Genomic DNA, 19,725 nt, shown 5'->3' on the forward strand with positions numbered 1-19,725 from the left:
GATACGGTGGAAGATAATGGACTTCAAATGGGGGTGGTTGGTGAAAGCATCCTGCTTGCCTGCTAGATGTTCACTTACTGTAACTGCATGAAAAATGTTCCCGATATTGAGGCCGTTCAGAACCATGGGTCACAGTTTAAGAATAAAGGGGGGGCCAGTTATGACTGAGATAAGAACAAACTTTCTTCACGCAGAGAGTTGTGCATCTGTGGAATTTTCTGCCACAGAAGGCAGTGCAGGCCAATTGACACGTATGGACCCTTTGTGTGGATAAAGTTACCCCTTAAAAAGTTACCTCTTAAAAATACTTCATACAAAAAACATTGAAATCATACTTCTACAGTGCACTAAAACATGATTTTAATACATCAAATTTCAAAAAGTTCCTACCTTGGGAAGGGGGACACCCTTCTTCCACACCCTCTCCCCACTCGGTTGCTCCACCCTCACCGGGTACCCCCCAAGGCCAGTGATCAGTGATTGCACAGCCTCCCCCCTTTCAAAAATGCTCCAATCCAATTTAAAGCATATATATTGCATTCAAGTGTAGGTTAAAAGACTCGCTGCAGTATGCACCATATTGCACAATTTCAAGCTGAAAAATGCAAATGTTCCATACCAATGGGAGGGGGGACACCCTCCTCCTCCTCCAAACCCCCCCCCCCCCCCCCCCCGGTCGCTACGCTTCCTCGGGCTTGGTCTCTCACAATGTCTCACTCCCAACTCTCACCCAATGTTGGCAGCCCTGAAAAATGTACTCAGTGTACCTCCCCTGCTGCAAGTTAAGAATATCATTGTTCCGTTTCGGGACACGACATATGATATTACTTTTTATTGTCTGAAGAAGGGTCTCGACCCGAAACGCCAACTATTTCTTTTCTCCAAAGATGCTGCCTGACCCGCTGAGTTACTCCAGCATTTTGTGTCTATCTTCGGTGTAAAGCAGCATCTGCAGCTCCTTCCTGCACTAGACACCAAAGATCCTAGAGGAGCTCCTCTATCATCTTTGCTAGACACCAAAGATCCTATCTTTGCTAGACACTGACTTGCCGGCCGCAGCTCTGTGCTCCAGCTCATGGCGCTGTGATATGACGTGCAGCCGCACCCCCCGTTTGCTCGGCTGCTATTTGCGGGTGATGTGCAGCTGAGCCGGCAGTTTGCACTTTGTGCGCTTGCAATGACTGCGCTGCACACTTGCTTGCTCGACTAAAGTGCCGGCGACTGCAGCGGGGCTGCGTGTTTGGTTGACAGGATGGAGCCTTCGAGCGACGGCTGTCAGTGCGGTGGATGGAACGTTGTCCCGGGGCCGGGAGTGCGCGCGCCCGGCGGTGACCTTGGACCGGGAATGCTCGCGCCCGTGGCCGCCGGTCCTGGATCAGAAGTGCTCGCGCCCGAGGGCCCGGTACCGGGAATGCACGCGCCCGACGGCCCGGTACCGGGAATGCACGCGCCCGACGGCCCGGTACCGGGAATGCACGCGCCCGACGGCCCGGTACCGGGAATGCACGCGCCCGACGGCCCGGTTCCGGGACCGCAGGACAGCAGCAGCAGCAGCAGCAGGCGGCGGCGACTGAGGAGCCCGACGTCCCGCTCCAGGTGGCTGCACCCCACCGCCCTGCTTTGCCTCTGCGGCTTCTTCTCCAACGTACGGCCCTCCGAACCCTTCCTCACTCCCTACCTCCTGGGGCCCGACAAGAACCTGACCGAGCAGCAGGTAAGTGACCGGGATACACTAACACACACACACACTCCTGGAGCGGGTGGGACAGCGTCTGTGGAGGCACAGAGAGGGACAGATGCTCCTCACCCTCCTCAGATGCCGTCTGCCCCTCTGCCACTGTTTATCGTTACCGACTCCAGCATCTGCAAGTGTTCCTTGGATAAATGGAGTGATATGGAACATGTGCGGGCAGGGGAGATTAACCAAGACACTGAGAGCTGAAGATAGACACAAAGTGCTGGAGTAACTCAGTGGGTCAGGCAGCATATCTGGAGAAAAATGATGGGTGATGTTTCGAGTCGGAACCCTTCTTCGGACCGAGGGCTGAAGGATTTGTTCCTGGGGACATTTCAGGTCTGAGGAAGGGTCCTGCTAAATTAGTCCAGCACTTTGTGCCTTCTTAGCTTTAATTGTTCTCTCATAAATTCATATTCTGGTATTAAGGGGATATTGTTCTATATGTTGAACAAACTGTAATTCAAATTTCTAATACAAAAAGTATAGCTTTGACTTGAGAAATCAGGCATTGAAAGTTATAATGTGTAGGTAGGAACTGCAATTGCTGGTTTATACCGAAGATAGACACAAAAAGTTGCAGTAACTCAGCGGATAAGCAGCATTTCTGGAGAAAAGGAATGGGAGACTTTTCGGGTCGGAACTCTTCCTCAGTCTGGGTCTGAGAAGGGTTCCGACCTGAAATGTTACCTATTCCTTTTCTCCAGAGATTCTACCTGACATTGAAAGTTAGAAATTGATCTTCCTGATTTAAATCCTCCTTTTTTGTTTCCAAATAGGTGAAGGAGGTTTTTCCAGTATGGACCTACTCGTATCTGGTTCTTCTGTTTCCCATCTTCCTTGCAACTGACTATCTCCATTACAAGCCAGTCATTGTTGTACAATGTGCGGCTTTGATGGCGACCTTTTTCATGCTATTGTATGCTCGAGGACTGCTGGCAATGCAGTTTATGGAGTTTTTCTACGGGATGGTGACTGCATCGGAAGTGGCGTATTACTCTTACATCTACACAATGGTTGACTTTAACATGTACCAGAAAGTGACTGGGTATTGCCGATGTGCCACATTGGTTGGGTACACCGTGGGATCTATTGTGGGGCAAATACTGATTTCGTTTACTGTGCTCTCTCTCTTCCACCTCCATGTTATTTCCTTGGTTTGTGCTGCAGTTGCCTTTTTTGCATCGATTCTTCTTCCAATGCCCCAGAAAAGCATATTCTTCCACAGAGTGATAAGAGACTGTAACTCTAAAGATATCAGAGATGAAGGTGCAAGGTCATCTTCGAAAGGACTTGAATCATCTTCATTGCTGAGTTGTGGTGATGCTGAGAAATTGGTTCATAGTCATCTCCTCAAGCCAACAGATGCCAATCCATACACTCATAGAATTACGGTAAGGTTTCCAGGTTTTATTCATATTATTTCTTAGTTTAGTTTATTGCCATGTGTACCGAGGTACAGTGAAAAGCTTTTTTTGCATCAGCAGAAAGATTATACATGATTACAATTGAGCCACCCACACTGTACAGATACATATTAAAGTGAATTATATTGAGTGCAAGACCAGTGACGTCCAAGGGTCTTCAATGAGGTAGATAGCAGCTCAGGACCGCTCTCTAACAGTTGATAGGACGATTCAGATAGGATGATTCTGATAACAGCTGGGAAGAAACGGTCCCTGAATCTGGAGGTATGCGTTTTCACTCTTCTGTACCTCTTTCCTGATGGGCGGGGAGAAGAGGAAGTGACCTGGGTGGGACTCTGCCTTAATTATGCTGGTGGCCTTGCTGAGGCAGTGTGAAGTGTAAATGGATTCAATGGAAGAGAATAGAGTCAATTGCTTTGTGTGATGGTCTGGGCTGCACCCACAATTCTCTGCAGTTTCCTGCTGTCTTGGTTGGAGCTGTTCTCAAACGATCCTGTGATGCATGCCGATAAAATGCTTTATAGACAATAGGTGCAGGAGTAGGCCATTTGGTCCTTCGAGCCAGCACCGCCATTGAATGTGATCATGGCTGATCATCCCTAATCAGTACCCTGTTCCTGCCTTCTCCCCATATCCCCTGACTCCGCTATCGTTTAGAGCCCTATCTAGCTAGGGAGAATGTACAATGACCTTTCTATGGTCTTCTGTAGAAGTTGGTGAGAGTTCACACTTTTATGGTCTTCTGTAGAAGTTGATGAGAGTTCACACTCCAAAGACGTATAGGTTTGTAGGTTAATTCGGTAGGTTGTAAAATTGCCCCTAATGTGTGTAAGTTAGTATACGGAGTGATCACTGGTCGGCGTGGGATAAAGGGCCTGAATCTACGCTGTATCTTTAAACTCTAAAATCTGAATGGAACTAATCAGCATAGGCCAACAATATCTGCGCCAAACATGATGACAAGACTAACTGTCATCTGCCTGCACATAATCCATATCTTTCCATAGCCGAAAGCTTCTTAAACACCAGCAATATTACATCTGTCTCCACTACTACCCCGGTAGTGCATTCCAGGCACCCACCACCCTCTGTCTATAAAAAAAAAAAGAAAATTACCTTGTATCTCTTTTAAACTTTGCTCATTTCTTAAGTAAGAACTAAGGTTTTTGTCACTGTATATGTCGATACCTTTTTACTTTGACTTTCTGTATTGGCTGCAGAACATTCTTAAAAGACAGATTGCAGGAAAGTGATTTTAATCCCCAGGGCTTGAATGTAGGTGAGAGAGGTGTAGAATGCTGAGCAATGCTTCAGCTTCTTAAGGAAGTTGAAGCTAAATCTTTTGTTTATTTTTGAGCTAAAATTCGAACTTGTGCTGCATTAGAAATGTAGTGCATTCAGAAAGTATTGAGACCCCTTCACTTTTTCCACATTTTGTTGCGTTACAAAATGGATGAAATTATTTTTTTTTAAATCATCAATCTACACACAATACCCCAGAATGAAGAAGCGAAAGCAGGTGTTTTAAAATAAGGCTGTAACGTAACAAAATGTGGAAAAGGTGAAGTGGGTTTGAATATTTTCTGAATGCACTGTATAGTCAGCCTAGTTCGGGCATGAAGAGAAAGGACTCAAAATGCTGGAGGAACTCTGCTGGTCAGGCAGCATCTCTGGAGAATGTGGATAGGTGACGTCTCGGGTCAGGTTTCTTCAGACTGATTGTTGGGGAGGGTGGAGGGAGGGAGTGAAGGAAAGCTGGAAAGCTGGACGAGAGGAAAGGCAGGGCAAAAGCATGGCAGGTAATAGGTGGACACAGGCGAGAGGAGTTTTGAAAGGCAGATGGATGGAACAAAGGTCAGAGATAAAAGCAGAAGGTGTGACAGGATTGAAAAGTTGCAAACTGTGAAGCCAAAGAAAGAAATCTATAAGGAGGGGAGAAGTTAGTGAGAGTCCAGGTGGGGGGAAAGGGAGGGGAGGTTAGAGGTTATCGAAAGTAGGAGAATTCAAGATTCGTAACTAGTTCCACAGTTCACAATGATGTATCTCTCTTGGGCTTGCACCTGTCTCTAGCCAACAGTCAGCCTATCAGGGAACCTCCTTGCCTGAGGACATCCTATAATCTACTTAGTTTCCCTATTAGCAGTCTGAAGATGAGTCGTGACCTGAAATGTCACCTATCCATTTTCTCCAGGGATGCTGCCTGACCTGAAGAGTAACTCCAGCATTTTGTGTCTATCAATGTTCATGCTATTGGGTTGTAAGCTACCCAAGGGGAATATGAGGTGCTGTTCCTCCAGTTTGTGTTTGGCTTCACACTGGCAATGGAGGAGGCCCAGGAAAGAAAGGCCAGTATGGGCAGGGGAGTTAAAAAGGTTAGCCACCTGTTTCATCCCACATTCTAAAGATGTGCAGGTTTGTAGGTTAATTGGCTTCTGCAAATTGTCCCAAGCGCGTAGGACAGAACTAGCGTACGGGTGATTGTTGGTTGGCGTGGGTTTAGTGGACTGAAGGGCCTGTTTCCACGCTGTATCCCTAAACTCAACTACATTAGCTGGATCAAAGCAGGTAATACAGAGTGCAGAATACAGTTCATTGACTCTCCACAAGAATACAAATGTTGTTTACGAAACAAAAAGCTTAGCGCTTGAGGTTGTTTGACAAACAAAAATACAAGAATGATGTATTTATATTTTTTGCAGAATAAAACGCCTTTGAAAGGTATTTACCATGTCCTGGCCTTACTCTGGAAGACTTTAATGGAGTGTTATTCCTCGGGGACACTACTCTGCTGGTCAGTGTGGTGGGCATTGTCCACCTGTGGCTATTTTCAAATATTGAATTATGTTCAAATATTGTGGGAGAAAATTTATCCTTCGCAAAATTCCCAGGTTTACAATGGGATGGTGGAAGCTGCATCGGCACTATTGGGTAAGTTGGTGTGGTTTATTTTAAATCACAGAACCATTGAGTTGGTTCTCTATTCACATATTTGTGGACTGTTTAGTTCGTTTTAGTTTAGAGGTACATCCTGGAAACGGGCCCTCCATGCCACCGAGTCCGCGCCAATCAATGATCACCCATACACTAGTTCTATCTTACACTCTAGAGATAATTTACAGAAGCCAAATAACCTACAATCCTGCAAGTCTTTGGAGCATGAGAGGAAACCGGAACACCCGGAGAAAACCCATGCGGTCACAGCACCCATAGTCAAGATTGAACCAGTTTCTCCGGAGCTGTAAAGCAGCAACTCTATTGCTGCGTAACAGTGCCAACCCTGGTATATACTCGTGTTCAATTCCTTGTTGATCCAATTCCTGGAAAATGGATGGTATGGTCAAAGATGGAGTTCCTTTTTGAAAGAGAAATTACATCTAAAAGGGCTGCACGTTTAAAGGCCATCCAACCAGGAAAGTTGTGCCCCAACAGTAACAATGTTAAAAAGAGCAAACACATGCTGATGGATTCTTTTTTAAATTGTATCTGTTAGAATGGCTGAGAGCCCTTAAACTGAATTAATAATATTGGTGTGGGTGAAGAAGATTGTGGACTTGTGGATATGGGTAGCTGGGTATGTGGATGTGCTATGGATAGATACACATTTAAAATTTAAAAGGATTTTATTTATCTGTTAGATGATGAATGGATTTAGTTTAGAGATACAGCGTGGAAACCGGCCCCGAGTCCACACCGACCGGCATGCCACCATACACTAGATCTATCCTGCACCAGGGACAATTTACATAGGTCAATTAACCTCCAAACCCACACGTCTTTGGAAGGTGGGAGGAGTCGGAGTGCCCTCATCTTCAGGGAGAACGTGCAAACTCCGTACAGACAGCGCTTATAATCTGGATTGAACCTGGGTCTCCCCCGGCCGTTGAGGCAGGTACTATCACAATTTTTAAAGAACATTTGGACAGGTACATGGATAGATTAGGTTTAGAGATATATGGGCCAAACACAGGCAGGTGGGATTTATGTGGATGGGACATATTGGTTGGCATGCGAAGGGCCTGTTTCCACGCTGTATGACTTATTCTTGTCTTCATCAATTTACAGGTGCAGTGGCAGCATTTATTGTGGGTTATATTAAAATATCCTGGTCCATGTGGAGTGAAGTTGCGCTCCTCATCTTTTCCACTGTTATTGTTGCTGTGCTGTACATCATGGCCACAGTCCAACACATCTGGGTGTGTTACAGCTGTTACATCATATTCAGAATTATTTACATGATGCTGATAACCATAGCCACGTGAGTGAACCTTTTCTTCAATGGTGCATTTGAATCTAACTTTAGTTATATATTGAAGATAGACAGAAACTAAGTGGGTCAGGCAGCATCTCTCGAGAAAAGGAATAGGTAACGTTTCGGATCGGATCCCTTCCTCGATTGAAAGGTAGAGAAGGCCAGAATAATACAAGGCTGGCAACAGATGACCTCAGGAACGGTGGAGTCCATAATGGCCCATTGTTGGCTGAGGCAGATGAGCTAACGACAGGGATATAAGGATGTAAACAGGGAACTAGTAGGATGACTAGGGTGGGAAGGAATGTATGAGTTACTTGAAGTTAGAGAAATCAATGTTCATGCCGCTGGATTGTAAGCGGTGCAAGCGAAATATGAGATCTGTTCCTCCAGTTTGCATGTGGCCTCGCTCTGACAGTGGAGGAGGCCTAGGACAGAAAGTTTAGTATGGGAAGGGGAGTTTAAATGTTTGGCAACTGGGAGATCGCATTGGCAAAGACAGGCAGAGAGCAAGTGTTCGGCGAAACGATCGCCAAGTCTGCACTTGGTCTCGCCGATATATAGGAGTCCACACTGGGAGCACCAGATACAGTGGATGAGGTTGGAGGAGATGCAAGTAAACCTCTGTCTCCCCTGAAAGGACTGTCGCGATCCCTGGATGGAGTTGAGGGAGGAGTTATGGGGACAGGTGTTGCATCTCCTGCGGTTGTAGAGGAATGTTCCTGGCGAGGGGGTGGTTTGGGTGGGAATTGATGAATGGATTTTATATTACCTTTTGGTTTGGGGAAACGTTAAACAGTAATTGCCTCTCTTTCCTTATTAAGGTACAAAATTGCTGCAAATCTAAGTGTGGAACTGTATGCTTTGGTGTTTGGTGTAAACACTTTCATTGCCTTAGTCCTCCAGACTGTCCTGACTCTGATTGTAGTGGAATCCAACATGCTGAACCTAACCATATTTGGACAGGTAAATATTTCATTTGTTTCTGCTATAAACTAACTTTGTATTGTAACTAGAGGTCAGATGAAGTTTAATGTTATTGCAAAATCATAATGTTCCTGATCTGTGCTTAAAAACAAATAAAATAGAGATAATTATAAAGACCATTGTCTTTTGATTGAGATTTATCATCATAATTCAAACAACTGGTGGCACAGTGGCGCAGCTGGTAGAGCTGCTGCCCCACAGCACCAGAGACCCAGGTCCCATCCTGACCTTGGTGCTATTTGTGTGGAGTTTGCACGTTCTCCCTGTGACTGTGAGGGTTTCCTCCCACATCCCAAAGAGGTGTGGGGTTTGTAGGTTAATTGGCCTCTGTAAATTGTCGCTAGTGTGTAGGGAGTGGATGAGAAGTGCGATAACGTAGAACTAATGTGAACGGGTGACTGATGGTCCGCGTGGACCCGGCAGGCCAAAGGGCCTGTTTCCATGCTGTAACTTTCAATCTATCAAACTGGAGGCATTTTGTTTGAAAACATTAAGAAGAATGGGACAATTGCATGAGCAATGTGGAGTTTGCTCACAGATATCACATGGACTTTGTTCTTCATGTCAGCCCCAGCTCGTTGCAAGAAAACCTGGGTTAGCTTTGCACTCTTGTTCTTTCTTGCAAATATTACCTTCAATATTTTAACCAGTCCCCTTTCAAAGGTGGTAGTTGAATCAATTTCCACCACCATTCTGCGCATTCTTAATCATTGTCATTCTGTGAATTATATCTCCCAATGTTACCTCCAGTATTTTCGCAAAATGTAATTAAATGTCTCTTGGCGCTGACCCCATTTCTACTGGATGCAAGTTCCCTTTATTCTTCTTTATACGATCTAACCTTCACGACTTTAAACACCCCTGTTAAACCGTTGATTGATGTTCACATTACTTGAGTATCACCATAGTACTGTAATCCCTCCTCTGGCTTCTAAATATTGCTAACATTCAGTTTAATCCATTGGTTCCATGATCCAATTTAATTACATTAAGCACTCAAGAAGCTGATCTTGCCTGTTTTAGATTGAAAATATTGACTGGATGCTGTTTGGAGCAAATATAATAAAGAGCAGCTACTCATGGCTCAATGTTTTATACAGTGAAAGGAGGCAATGCTTCTACGGGTCTGTGAGACATTGCTACTTGGATATTTTAACGTCCTGCAAAGTATTCTCTTCAAATGTTAATGTATGGTAATACAAAGAAGTACAATTCTGACTACTCGTTAATCGAGGATACTCTATAATATTTTCCTTATTTTTAATTATTTCGGGGTGAGAATCAATGACTAGTTTATTTTGGTGTATTGTTTTTGCCACGTGCACCGAGCTACAGTGAGAAGCTATTTGTTGCGTGCTATCCAGTCAGCGAAATGGGTCATTAATAACCCATTATTTGGTATTTGCACTTTATCAGTTTATTTATTCATGTGTTTTATAGTCAATGCCTATTATGTTCTGTGTGCTGAAGCAAAACAAGAATTTCATTGTCCTATCAGGGACACATGACAATAAACTTGAACTTGAACTGACTATACATGATTACAACCAATTGCACAGTGTACAGATACAAGATAAAAGGAATTATGTTTAGTGCAATACGATAAAGCTCCGCCACCAAGAGAGGTGCCGTGAGTCTGGCGAGCTGACCTCTACCGCACTGAGGCCAGGCACAGCTCTTGGACACTGCCTCCTACCTATCCTTTGACTATAACCCCACAGATGAGTACCAGGCCATAATCTCTCAAACTATTTCAAATGTTATCACTTCTGGCTGCCTGCCCTCCACAGCCTCCAACCGTATCATCTCCCAGTCCCACATGGCCCGGTTTTACCTTCACCCAAAAATCCATGAACACAACTTCCCTGACAGGCCCATTGTTTCTGCCCGTTCCTGTCCCACTGAAATGATTTCCATATACCTCGACTCCATCCTATGACAAAGATACATCACACGCTCTTCATCTCTTTGTTAACCTGCTTTCCGAGCCTCCACTCCATCATCTATATTAGGGTGTTCATTCACTCTACACCTTCAACCCCCTCCAGGAAGGCCTTAAAGCCCCCCATTTCTTCCTCGACAACAGAACCAGCCAATTCCCCTCTAACGGAGCTGGACCTCATCCTTAACAACAATTTGTTCGACTACACCCACTTCCTTCAAATCAAAGGCATAGCTATGGGCACTCGCATGGACCCCAGCTATGTGAATAATGAATGAATGAATGAATGAAAGCATGAATGAATGAATGAATGAATCTCTTTATTGTCATTGCACATGGTACAACAAAATTTAAAAGTCTGCCTCTTTGTAGGGTACGTTGAACAATCCTTGTTCCAGGAGTACACTGGCTCTATCCTTGAACTCTATCTCCATTACATTGATGACTGCATTGATGCTACCTCCTGCACCATGCAGAATCATGGGCTTCATTAACTTCACCTCCAATTTCCATCCTGCATTCAAAATTCATTTGGACCATCTCCGACACCTCCCTCCCCTTTCTTAATCTCACCGTGTCCATCACCGGAAATAGACTACTGACTGACATCTATTACAAACCCATTGACTCCCAGAACTATCTCGGCCACACTTCTTCCCACACTGCTTCCTGCAAAGACTCTGTCTTCTACTCCCAATTCTTCCGTCTACGCCGCATATTCGCCCAAGATGAGGTGTTCCATACCAGGACATCCGACGTCCTCATTCTTTCCCTCATGAGAACCTTTTGGGGGTTCCCCTCTCCCATCATAGATGAGGCCTTTGCACATGTCTCCTCAGTACAACGCAGCTCCACCCTTGCTCCCCCTCTCCCTCGTCGCAACAGGGACAGAGTCCCCCGTGTCCTTACCTTTCACCCTATCAGCCGTCGCATACAACACATAATCTTCCAAGATTTTTGCTACCTTCAACGGGATCCCACTACCAGTCACATCTTCCTATCTCCACCCCTTTCCGCCTTCCGCAGAGATCGTTCCCTCCGCAACTCCCTGGTTAACATCCCTTCCCACCCAAACCAACCCCTCCCCATGTACCTTCCCCAGCAACCGCAGGAGATGCAACACCTGTTCCAATACCTCCTCCCTCGACTGTCCAGGGACCCCAACAGTCCTTTCAGGTTAGGCAGAGGTTCACTTGCACCTCCTCCAACCTCATCTACTGTATCCGTTGTTCAAGATGTGGACTCTTATACATTGGCGAGACCAAACGTAGACTGGGTGATCGTTTCGCTGAACACCTTCGCTCAGACTGCCTGGACCTACCTGATCTCCCTGTTGCCAAACACTAATTCTGCTTCCCATTCCCACACTGACCTTTCTGTCCTAGGCCTCTTCCATTATCGGGAGTGAGGCTAGACGCAAATTGAAGGATCAACATCTCGTATTTTGCTTGGGCAGCTTGCGGCCCAGTGGTATAATATTGATTTCTCAAACTTCAAGCATCTCCTGCATCCCCTCTCTCTGTATTCCTCCCCACCAAAGTTGCTCCAACATCTCATGCTCACCTAGCAAACAGCTAACGATGGCCTGTTTCCTTTATCTTTGTTACTTTTTTACATATCATTCATTTGTTCTATATCTCCCTACATCATCGTCTATATCTCTCGATTCCCTTTCCCCTGTCTGAAGAAAGGTCTCGATCCGAAATGTCACCCATTCTATCTCTTCAGAGATGCTGCCTGTCCCGCTGAGTTACTCCATCATTTTGTGTCTGTCCTCAGTTTAAACCAGCATCTGCAGTTCCTTCATACATGTAAAGAAACTAATGTTTGATGTAATACAGGATAAAGGGAATAATTTTAGTGCAAATACAGGGTAAGGGGACTTGTGTTTAGTGCAAATACATGATAAAGAGAAGAGCATTTAATGCAAATAAACATAAAGGAATAATGTTTAGTACAATACAGGATAAGGGGAATAATATTTAATGCAAATTGTTTATGAATGTTTTTTCTTCCAGTTTCTGGCTTACACTGTGTACTTTGCAGCGATTGCCATGCTGTTTCTGATCTTTGGTGCATACAGCATCATGAAGAAGTACAGTGGAGAGGTACGAACAGCTGAGAACAGCTCGGAGTGCAGGGACAGCAAACAGGAAGTGGTGCCTGGATGTGAGCAGGATGAGTACTTGTAGCGATGGTGACAAATGTGCGGGGCCAGGACTGGTGGGAGAGCACTGATTGGATAACCTCTCTGCTCCTGCACAGTGTCCTCGACCTGGCGTGTCCTTGAACATGCCCTTGTTCCATAGTCGCAACATCAGTGTCGTACAATGTTTATGCACAAGGTCAAGGTATGGATGCAGGGTTGGTTGATGGACCTCAGCTCCCTCTTCGAAAACATGCTCATAATCTGAAACGTCACCTATCCATGCTCCCAGAGATGCTGACTGGCCTTTGTCCTAGCCTTTGACCCAGCCTTTGACCCGCTGAGTTACTCCAGCACTTTGCGTGTTTTTGTGTATACCCTGTATCAGCATCTGCACTTCCTTGTTTCTTCAGAATCTGTGTGCTGGTGTACAGTACATCGCCAACTAACATTGTTCATATTCCCTCTGCCCTGTATTAATCCTGTTATATACGTTGTGCTTATTATTATTATTACCACCTTAGCCTTTACTTGGCAACTAAATTTGAGTTTCTGTACAAACATTTGTGCAATGGCAAATTTTCAACTTTTCCAGTTGCCATTAATACACAGGTACAGTAGTAGTGATCTTACGCAGACCCAATAGAACAGATCTCCTAGTCGCTATTTCCAGTTTAGTTGGGTGTTTATTGAGGTAGTTGTACAAACAAAGAGATGAATGTACCAAGTTTCCTAATACTGCAAGATATATCTAAGCAAAATAATATATGCCAACATTAAACATAAATGGCTCCTACAATATGTTATAGTCATAATTCCCGTGTATTTCATAATTATGCACAGAGTCTTTTCCCTTGTGTAAGTGAATCAAAAACCCGAGGACATGGGTTTACGCTGAAAGGGGCAAGATTCAATAGGAACCTGAGGGGTAACATTTCCACCTAGTGGGTAGTGGATCTATAGAACAAGTTACCAGTGGAGGTAGTGGAGGCAAGTGCAACAGCATTTAAAAGACAGCTAGGCAGGTACATAGATAAGAAAGGCTTAGCTTAGATGGGGCATTCTTGGTTGGCATGGGTGAATTGGGCCATAGGGCCTGTTTACGTGCTGTATGACTATATGGATGGTGTTATAGACTGGAATGGAAGCATACTCTTACGGTGAATGGCGCAAGTCATTGAGAAGCAAATTGAGGATATGTCTCTGTTGGTTTATTTATCTATGTCAGGTCTTCATTAAGTTTAGAACAGTGTGTTTTGGATACCTTTAAGCATTACCATTGTCTGTTGTAGATCTGATGTGAATGATGTATCAGGCAGGCATGGTGGTGCAGCGGTAGAGTTGCTGCCTTACAGCGCATGCAGCGCCGCAAACCCGGGTTCAATCCCAGCTACGGGATGTATCTGGATGGAGTTTGTTCTCCCTGTGCCCACGTGGGTTTTCTCCGAGAGCTTCAGTTTCCTCCCACACCTCAAAGATGTACAGGTATGTAGGTTAATTGGCTTGGTAAATGTAAAAATTGTCCCTAGTGTGTGTAGGATAGTGTTAATATGCGGGGATCGCTGGCCGGCGTGGACTCGGTTTGGCCGAAGGATCTGTTTCCATGCTGTATCTCTAAAAATAAAACTAAGTGTTAATTTTGATACGCAATGGAAATATGCTTTGTAGTGAGACAGCCAAACCAGCTGAAATGGTCATTGTCTCTTAATATAGCTGTTCCAAATTTTCAGTAAGATTTTAAACATAAATGCAATACGCACCATTAGTATCAAACCTAGTCTTTCCTTAGTTAGAAGCAAATTCTAGCTTAGATGCAGCCTTGCCAATTGTGCATTTCTTTCCCACATTGATTGAGGTCACCAGTCAGCCTCCAAAACGGAGGATATTTTTTGATTTGGCATGGATGAGGAAGAGGAATTTGCAAAAATGAGATTAATTTTTTGCTTTTTAAAATTTTATTTTGTTTATTTTACAATCGGGTTGGGTTACTCGTATCGCCATCAATCGATATCTTCCTAGCCACTTCCAATTCCACTTCCTTCTGCATCTACTCCAGGGAAACTCAAACATCTAGCCTATGATTCTCTTTCCAACATAACCTTGCTTTGGCTCATGATTTGCACAACAGATCCTGACCTCCATCCTTTAACACTTTGTCTATGAATAGCCGTGAAACTATAATCTACCATCATCCTTCATCCTCAGAAACCAGCATTTAACCCCTCTACCTTTGCCGATCACCACATCTCCAGCTTACTTATCCGAATTATTCAATGTGTTGAAGCCTTTCAAGTTGTTTGTTTTCAGTTTCCGTCTGACATCTTCCCTCCTTTCTCTGTAATCTCCAACCTTAATGTTTTCAGATATTTAGGCTCCACCAATTCTAAAATTGCCTGCCAAGGCCCTATTCTCTGATTTTAGATCTCCAACTTCTCTTCCTCTTTCCTTCTCTAAGACATGGCTCTGTGACCGAGCCTTGGTCATCCACTCCCATATTCAGCTGGCTCAGCTATAAAATTTAGTCATGTTCACATGGTGCTTTCCGATGGTTTAACTGAGTACAGGAGCTACGTGAAGGTCCCCGGCCCGAACCATCACCTTTCCATGTTCTCCAGAGATGTTGCCTGACCTGCTGAGTTGCTCCAGCACTTTGTGTCTGTTGTTTTGTAAACCATGCACAGTTTATCATATCGGAATGGTTTATTATTGGCATGTGCACTGTGTTAGAGTAGAAAACCCATTAGTGTGCTATCCAGGTCAATCATATTGTGCAACTGTGCCTTACACGAGTACAACAAATGGTGCATAATGAGAAAATAAATCATAATGTCCAGCCCAGTGCCTGGTTTCAGCTTCCTTAAAGCAGAGGTGGAAGTTCATTTGTTTAATAAAGTATCTTTGTCGAAGTGGCACTGGAAAAGATTGTCTTGTCAGTTTCCAAAGTACAGGTATATCACTTAAGTAATCTACTATGAACTGGTAGCTCTTGATCAAACAGCCAATGGTGTCTGATTACTGTGTGTAAGCGACATGTGAACAATTTTTTTGTGTCGACCGGCTCTTGTTTGTACGAATGGACGATATCCACAAATGGATGTACCATGTCCAACAATTCTTGAAATCATTCACGTCATTCTCAATAATGGAAGCATAATACTAGATTCAAACTCTACAGTTAGTGCTTTCAACTGGAAAAATGCTGCTATTAGCACAGGCTTTATGGTTTTAATACCAGTCTTTTTGTAATTGACAACATTGTTATAGCACACAATATGTGACTCACATTTGTTACTTTGCTGCTGTGATCATTAACATAAATGAAGAACAGACCAATTTTCTGATAAATGGCGGTCCAGCACCTCCTTTAATCCGGACAAAATTACAAGAGCGCACTTGAGATTCCCCCATGGAAATCCCCCTGAAAATGTGGTGCCTGGAGCTGGCAAGGCGACCGATCTCTACCTCATCGGGACTTCCACGGCCGATTGTCGGGATTAATTTGCTGGGGTTCTGGAACTCTGGCCAGAGCCGGCAGATCTGTTCCCAAAGCTGACTTCCGAGGCCGACTTTGCGGGACGGTTTTTCAGCCTCCTGGCAGCCTAGGCAGATGGACCATTCCGGGTTCTGTTTGATTCCTCGTAGGTCATGACCTCTGTTGATCCTGCAAAACGGATAATCAAGAAGGCTCTGGAACCAAAGGTGCTGGAAAATTGGTGGTGGACCTGTAATAGACTTCTTGATTGGTATTGAATATTGTAGAATGTATTTTACATGGTAAGGAAAAATGTGTTTTTGGCGTTTGAAGTTTTTAAGTTAACTGACAAGTTATGAAGTAATCTGATTTTATATTAAGCACGTCACTATTGAGGTATTACAGGTCTGCACAACTTTTAGATGAGGGCAAGTGAAAGGAATAATTGATCAGTGCACTGAACTAATTTTTTTCTTGATTTTCTCAAATGTTGATAAACTGCATTAGAACACTATTTATTGTGAGTAAGACAGGAGTGTGTGTTACTTTGAATTCAAGTGTTGTACTGCACTGATATAATCTTGACTAAGTCGAGATAATGTTTCAAACTTGAGTATTTTCCTGCATATGATATTTGGCAGCACAGTGGCGCAGTGGTAGAGTTACTGCCTTACAACATCAGAGACTTGGGTTTGATCCTAACTATGGGTGCTGTCTGTACGGAGTTTGTAGTTCTCCCTGTGACTGTGGGTTTTCTCTGGGTGTTTCGATTTCCACCCACACTCCAAAGATGTGCAGGTTTCTAGATTATTTGTCTTGTAGAAATTGTCCCTAGAGTGTAGGATAGTGCGGACTTGGTGGGCCAAGGGGCATGTTTCCATGGTATATCTCTAAAGTCTAAAGGTATAACTTGTACGTTGTTGCAAGATTAAAGTGGAGAAGTGGAAAAAGACGGAAAAAAATAGTGGAATCATAAGATTCTCATCAAAATACAGGCAACGGATACAAGAAATGTACTGTTGAAGAGAAGAAGGTGCTCTTGAAAAACTTGTTTTTGCAATATTAAGCACACTTCGTATAGGTAGTAAATTCCACAATTAGTTCTTTGATCAAATAAATTGTTCCTAGTAGGGGAAATATCCAAGGAGTGGTGAAATATTACACGTTCCTTTTCTTAATCATTAATTGAAATGCAATGTTATAGGAATCAAAACAATAGGAATATACATTCAATGGAAAGGGGACGAGGTGTGTGGATGAATGTTGAGGTTAAGAGTAGACACAAAGTGCTAGAGTGACAACCAGCCAGGCAGCAACCCTGGAGAAAAAGGGTGGGTGATGCTTCAGGTCCGAAGTAGGGTCCCCATCCTTTTTCTTCAGAGATGCTGCCAGACCCATCTGCAGTTCTTTGTTTTTACTAGAGATTACGAGGTTTGAGCAGGAAAATCAATTAACTTTTAATTTTAAAAGTATGTAATAATTTTACATGCTATGAACAAGGTGCTGGGGGAGATCTTTGTTACATATATGAACTAATTTCAAAGTAATTGTGTTAATTGCTTGCTATAAATTTATTTTGTAAGTAGATTGTTTTTGCCAATCAAATGCAAGTTATGAATCTTGATTTTTGTTACGCACAACATTTGTCTAATATATTTAAAAATAAAGTATATTCCTGAACATGGTAATCGTACTAAAGTGATTTAATCCTTCCATACCGACCCAACATCTGCAAATTTACTTACATGCATTCAGTGGCTCAGTTAGAAAGTATCGGTCCTAACCATCAAAGTTTTGGATAAAGCCATGGAAGACTTCTAGCGCAAGCTTAACAACCTGCACCCCAAAGGGAGCCAAACTGCTTTTCCTGGTCAACTTCTGCAGTTGTACAGAGCCCTAGTAAGACCACACCTGGAGTATTGTGTGCATTTTTGGTCCCCTAATTTGAGGATGGACGTTCTTGCTATTGAGGGAGTGCAGCGTAGGTTTACAAGGTTAATTCCCAGGATGGCGAGACTATCATGCTGAGAGAATGGAGCGGCTGGGCTTGTATACTCTGGAGTTTAGAAGGATGAGAGGGAATCTCATTGAAACATATAAGATTGTTAAGGACTTGGACACGCTAGAGGCAGGAAACATGTTCCTGATGTTGGGGGAGTCCAGAACCAGGGGCCACAGTTTAAGAATAAGGAGTAAGCCATTTAGAACGGAGACGAGAAAACATTTTTTCTCACAGAGAATTGTGAGTCTGTGGAATTCTCTGCCTCAGGGCGGTGGAGGCAGGTTCTCTTAATGCTTTCAAGAGAGAGATAGATAGGGCTCTTAAAAATAGCGGAGTCAGGGGATATGGGGAGAAGGCAGGAACAGGGTACTTATTGGGGATGGTCAGCCATGATCACATTGAATGGCAGTGCTGGCTCGAAGGGCCGAATGACCTATTCCTGCACCTATTGTCTATTATCAGGGTGAGAAGGGGTGCAATTGGCAGGGAAGGACCCCTCTATCATTCCCTTGACAAAATGCTTGGAGCATGGCCTTATCGTAGCTAACAAGGTTTAGTCAGTGGGACCAGCACAATATGTCACAGCAATGCTAGTCTGACCACAGACCACCAGGGAACTGCGGTACTTGGGGATGGCAGGTGAGGCAGTCTGAAGAAGGGTACCGACCCAAAACGACGTCACCCATCCTTTTTCCCCAGAGATGCTGCCAGATCCACTGAGTTACTCCAGCACTTTGTGTCTATCTTCGAGTGAATGTTGTTGTTGGATATCACTAGGGTCTTTCCGCTGGAGTAATTCAGCAAGTCAGGCAGCATCTCTGGATTGGTGATGTTTCAGGGCAGGACCCTTCTTCAGACTTTGCATTTCCTTGCATGGTTCTGTAGAAGGGTCCTGACCTGAAATGTATCTATCCATGTTCTCCAAAGATGCTGCCTGACCTGCTGAGTTACTCCAGCACTTTGTGCCTTTTTTTTGTAAACCAGCATCTTGTGACTGGGGTCTTTCTGCTGCTGGACATGGAAGGGCTGAATCTGGTGGGGACACCCCACAGACAAGGGAAGGGATATCGTTAAAACAGTGATTTGTGTACAGAACTGTGTGCATATTGCTGGAGTATGATACTAGCAATAATGTGGCATAGAGAAGATAGACACTCTCCTAGGATGGAAAAATCAAATGCTAATGGGCATTATCTTTAAGGTGAGAGGGGCAAAATTTAAAGGAGATGTGTGGGTGAGTTTTTACGCAAAAAAAAAGTGATAGGCATATGCAGGGTTATGTGCTGGTGGATAAGTGATGGTCTTGAACAGTAGACAATAGGTGCAGGAGTAGGCCAGTCGAGCCAGCCATTCACTGTGATCATTCGCAATCAGCACCCCGTCCCTGCCTTCTCCCCATATCCCCTGACTCCGCTATCTTTAAGAGCTCTATTTAGCTCGCCCTCTTTCTAAACAAACACTCAAACTTTTTTTAGCTTCAAAAATAAGCTTTATTGGTAATAAAAAAATATTTACAAACTGCAAAAACGTTCATACAAGTCTGCATTCATGGAGCAGCATTATGTTCAGCAGAGATGTGGGCCGATGGGCCCGTTCTGGTGATGTTCCATGAATGCACAGACTATGAAGGTTTTTGCACAATTTGAATGTGTAAATATATTTTTAATTACCAATAAAGCTTATTTTTGAAGTTTAAAAAAAAAGTTGTGAGTGTTTGTTTAGAAAGAGGGCGAGTCTGTGCCCTGCGGCGGGACGGAGAGCCGGG

General features: G+C 44.0%; 1 protein-coding gene across 1 annotated transcript; it reads left to right on the forward strand.

The window, feature by feature from the left end:
• The first annotated feature begins 1,165 nt into the window (after positions 1-1,165).
• LOC129702722 (thiamine transporter 1-like) lies at positions 1,166-19,193 on the forward strand. Its single transcript, XM_055644650.1, has 6 exons — positions 1,166-1,714; positions 2,515-3,129; positions 5,862-6,090; positions 7,225-7,417; positions 8,236-8,377; positions 12,359-19,193. Exons 1-6 carry the CDS (start codon positions 1,253-1,255, stop codon positions 12,530-12,532), a joined length of 1,815 nt encoding a protein of 604 aa, XP_055500625.1. The 5' UTR covers positions 1,166-1,252; the 3' UTR covers positions 12,533-19,193.
• Positions 19,194-19,725: the final 532 nt, after the last annotated feature.

The sequence above is a fragment of the Leucoraja erinacea genome, chromosome 13, assembly GCF_028641065.1.
Source record: "Leucoraja erinacea ecotype New England chromosome 13, Leri_hhj_1, whole genome shotgun sequence".
Taxonomy (NCBI): Eukaryota; Metazoa; Chordata; class Chondrichthyes; order Rajiformes; family Rajidae; genus Leucoraja; species Leucoraja erinaceus.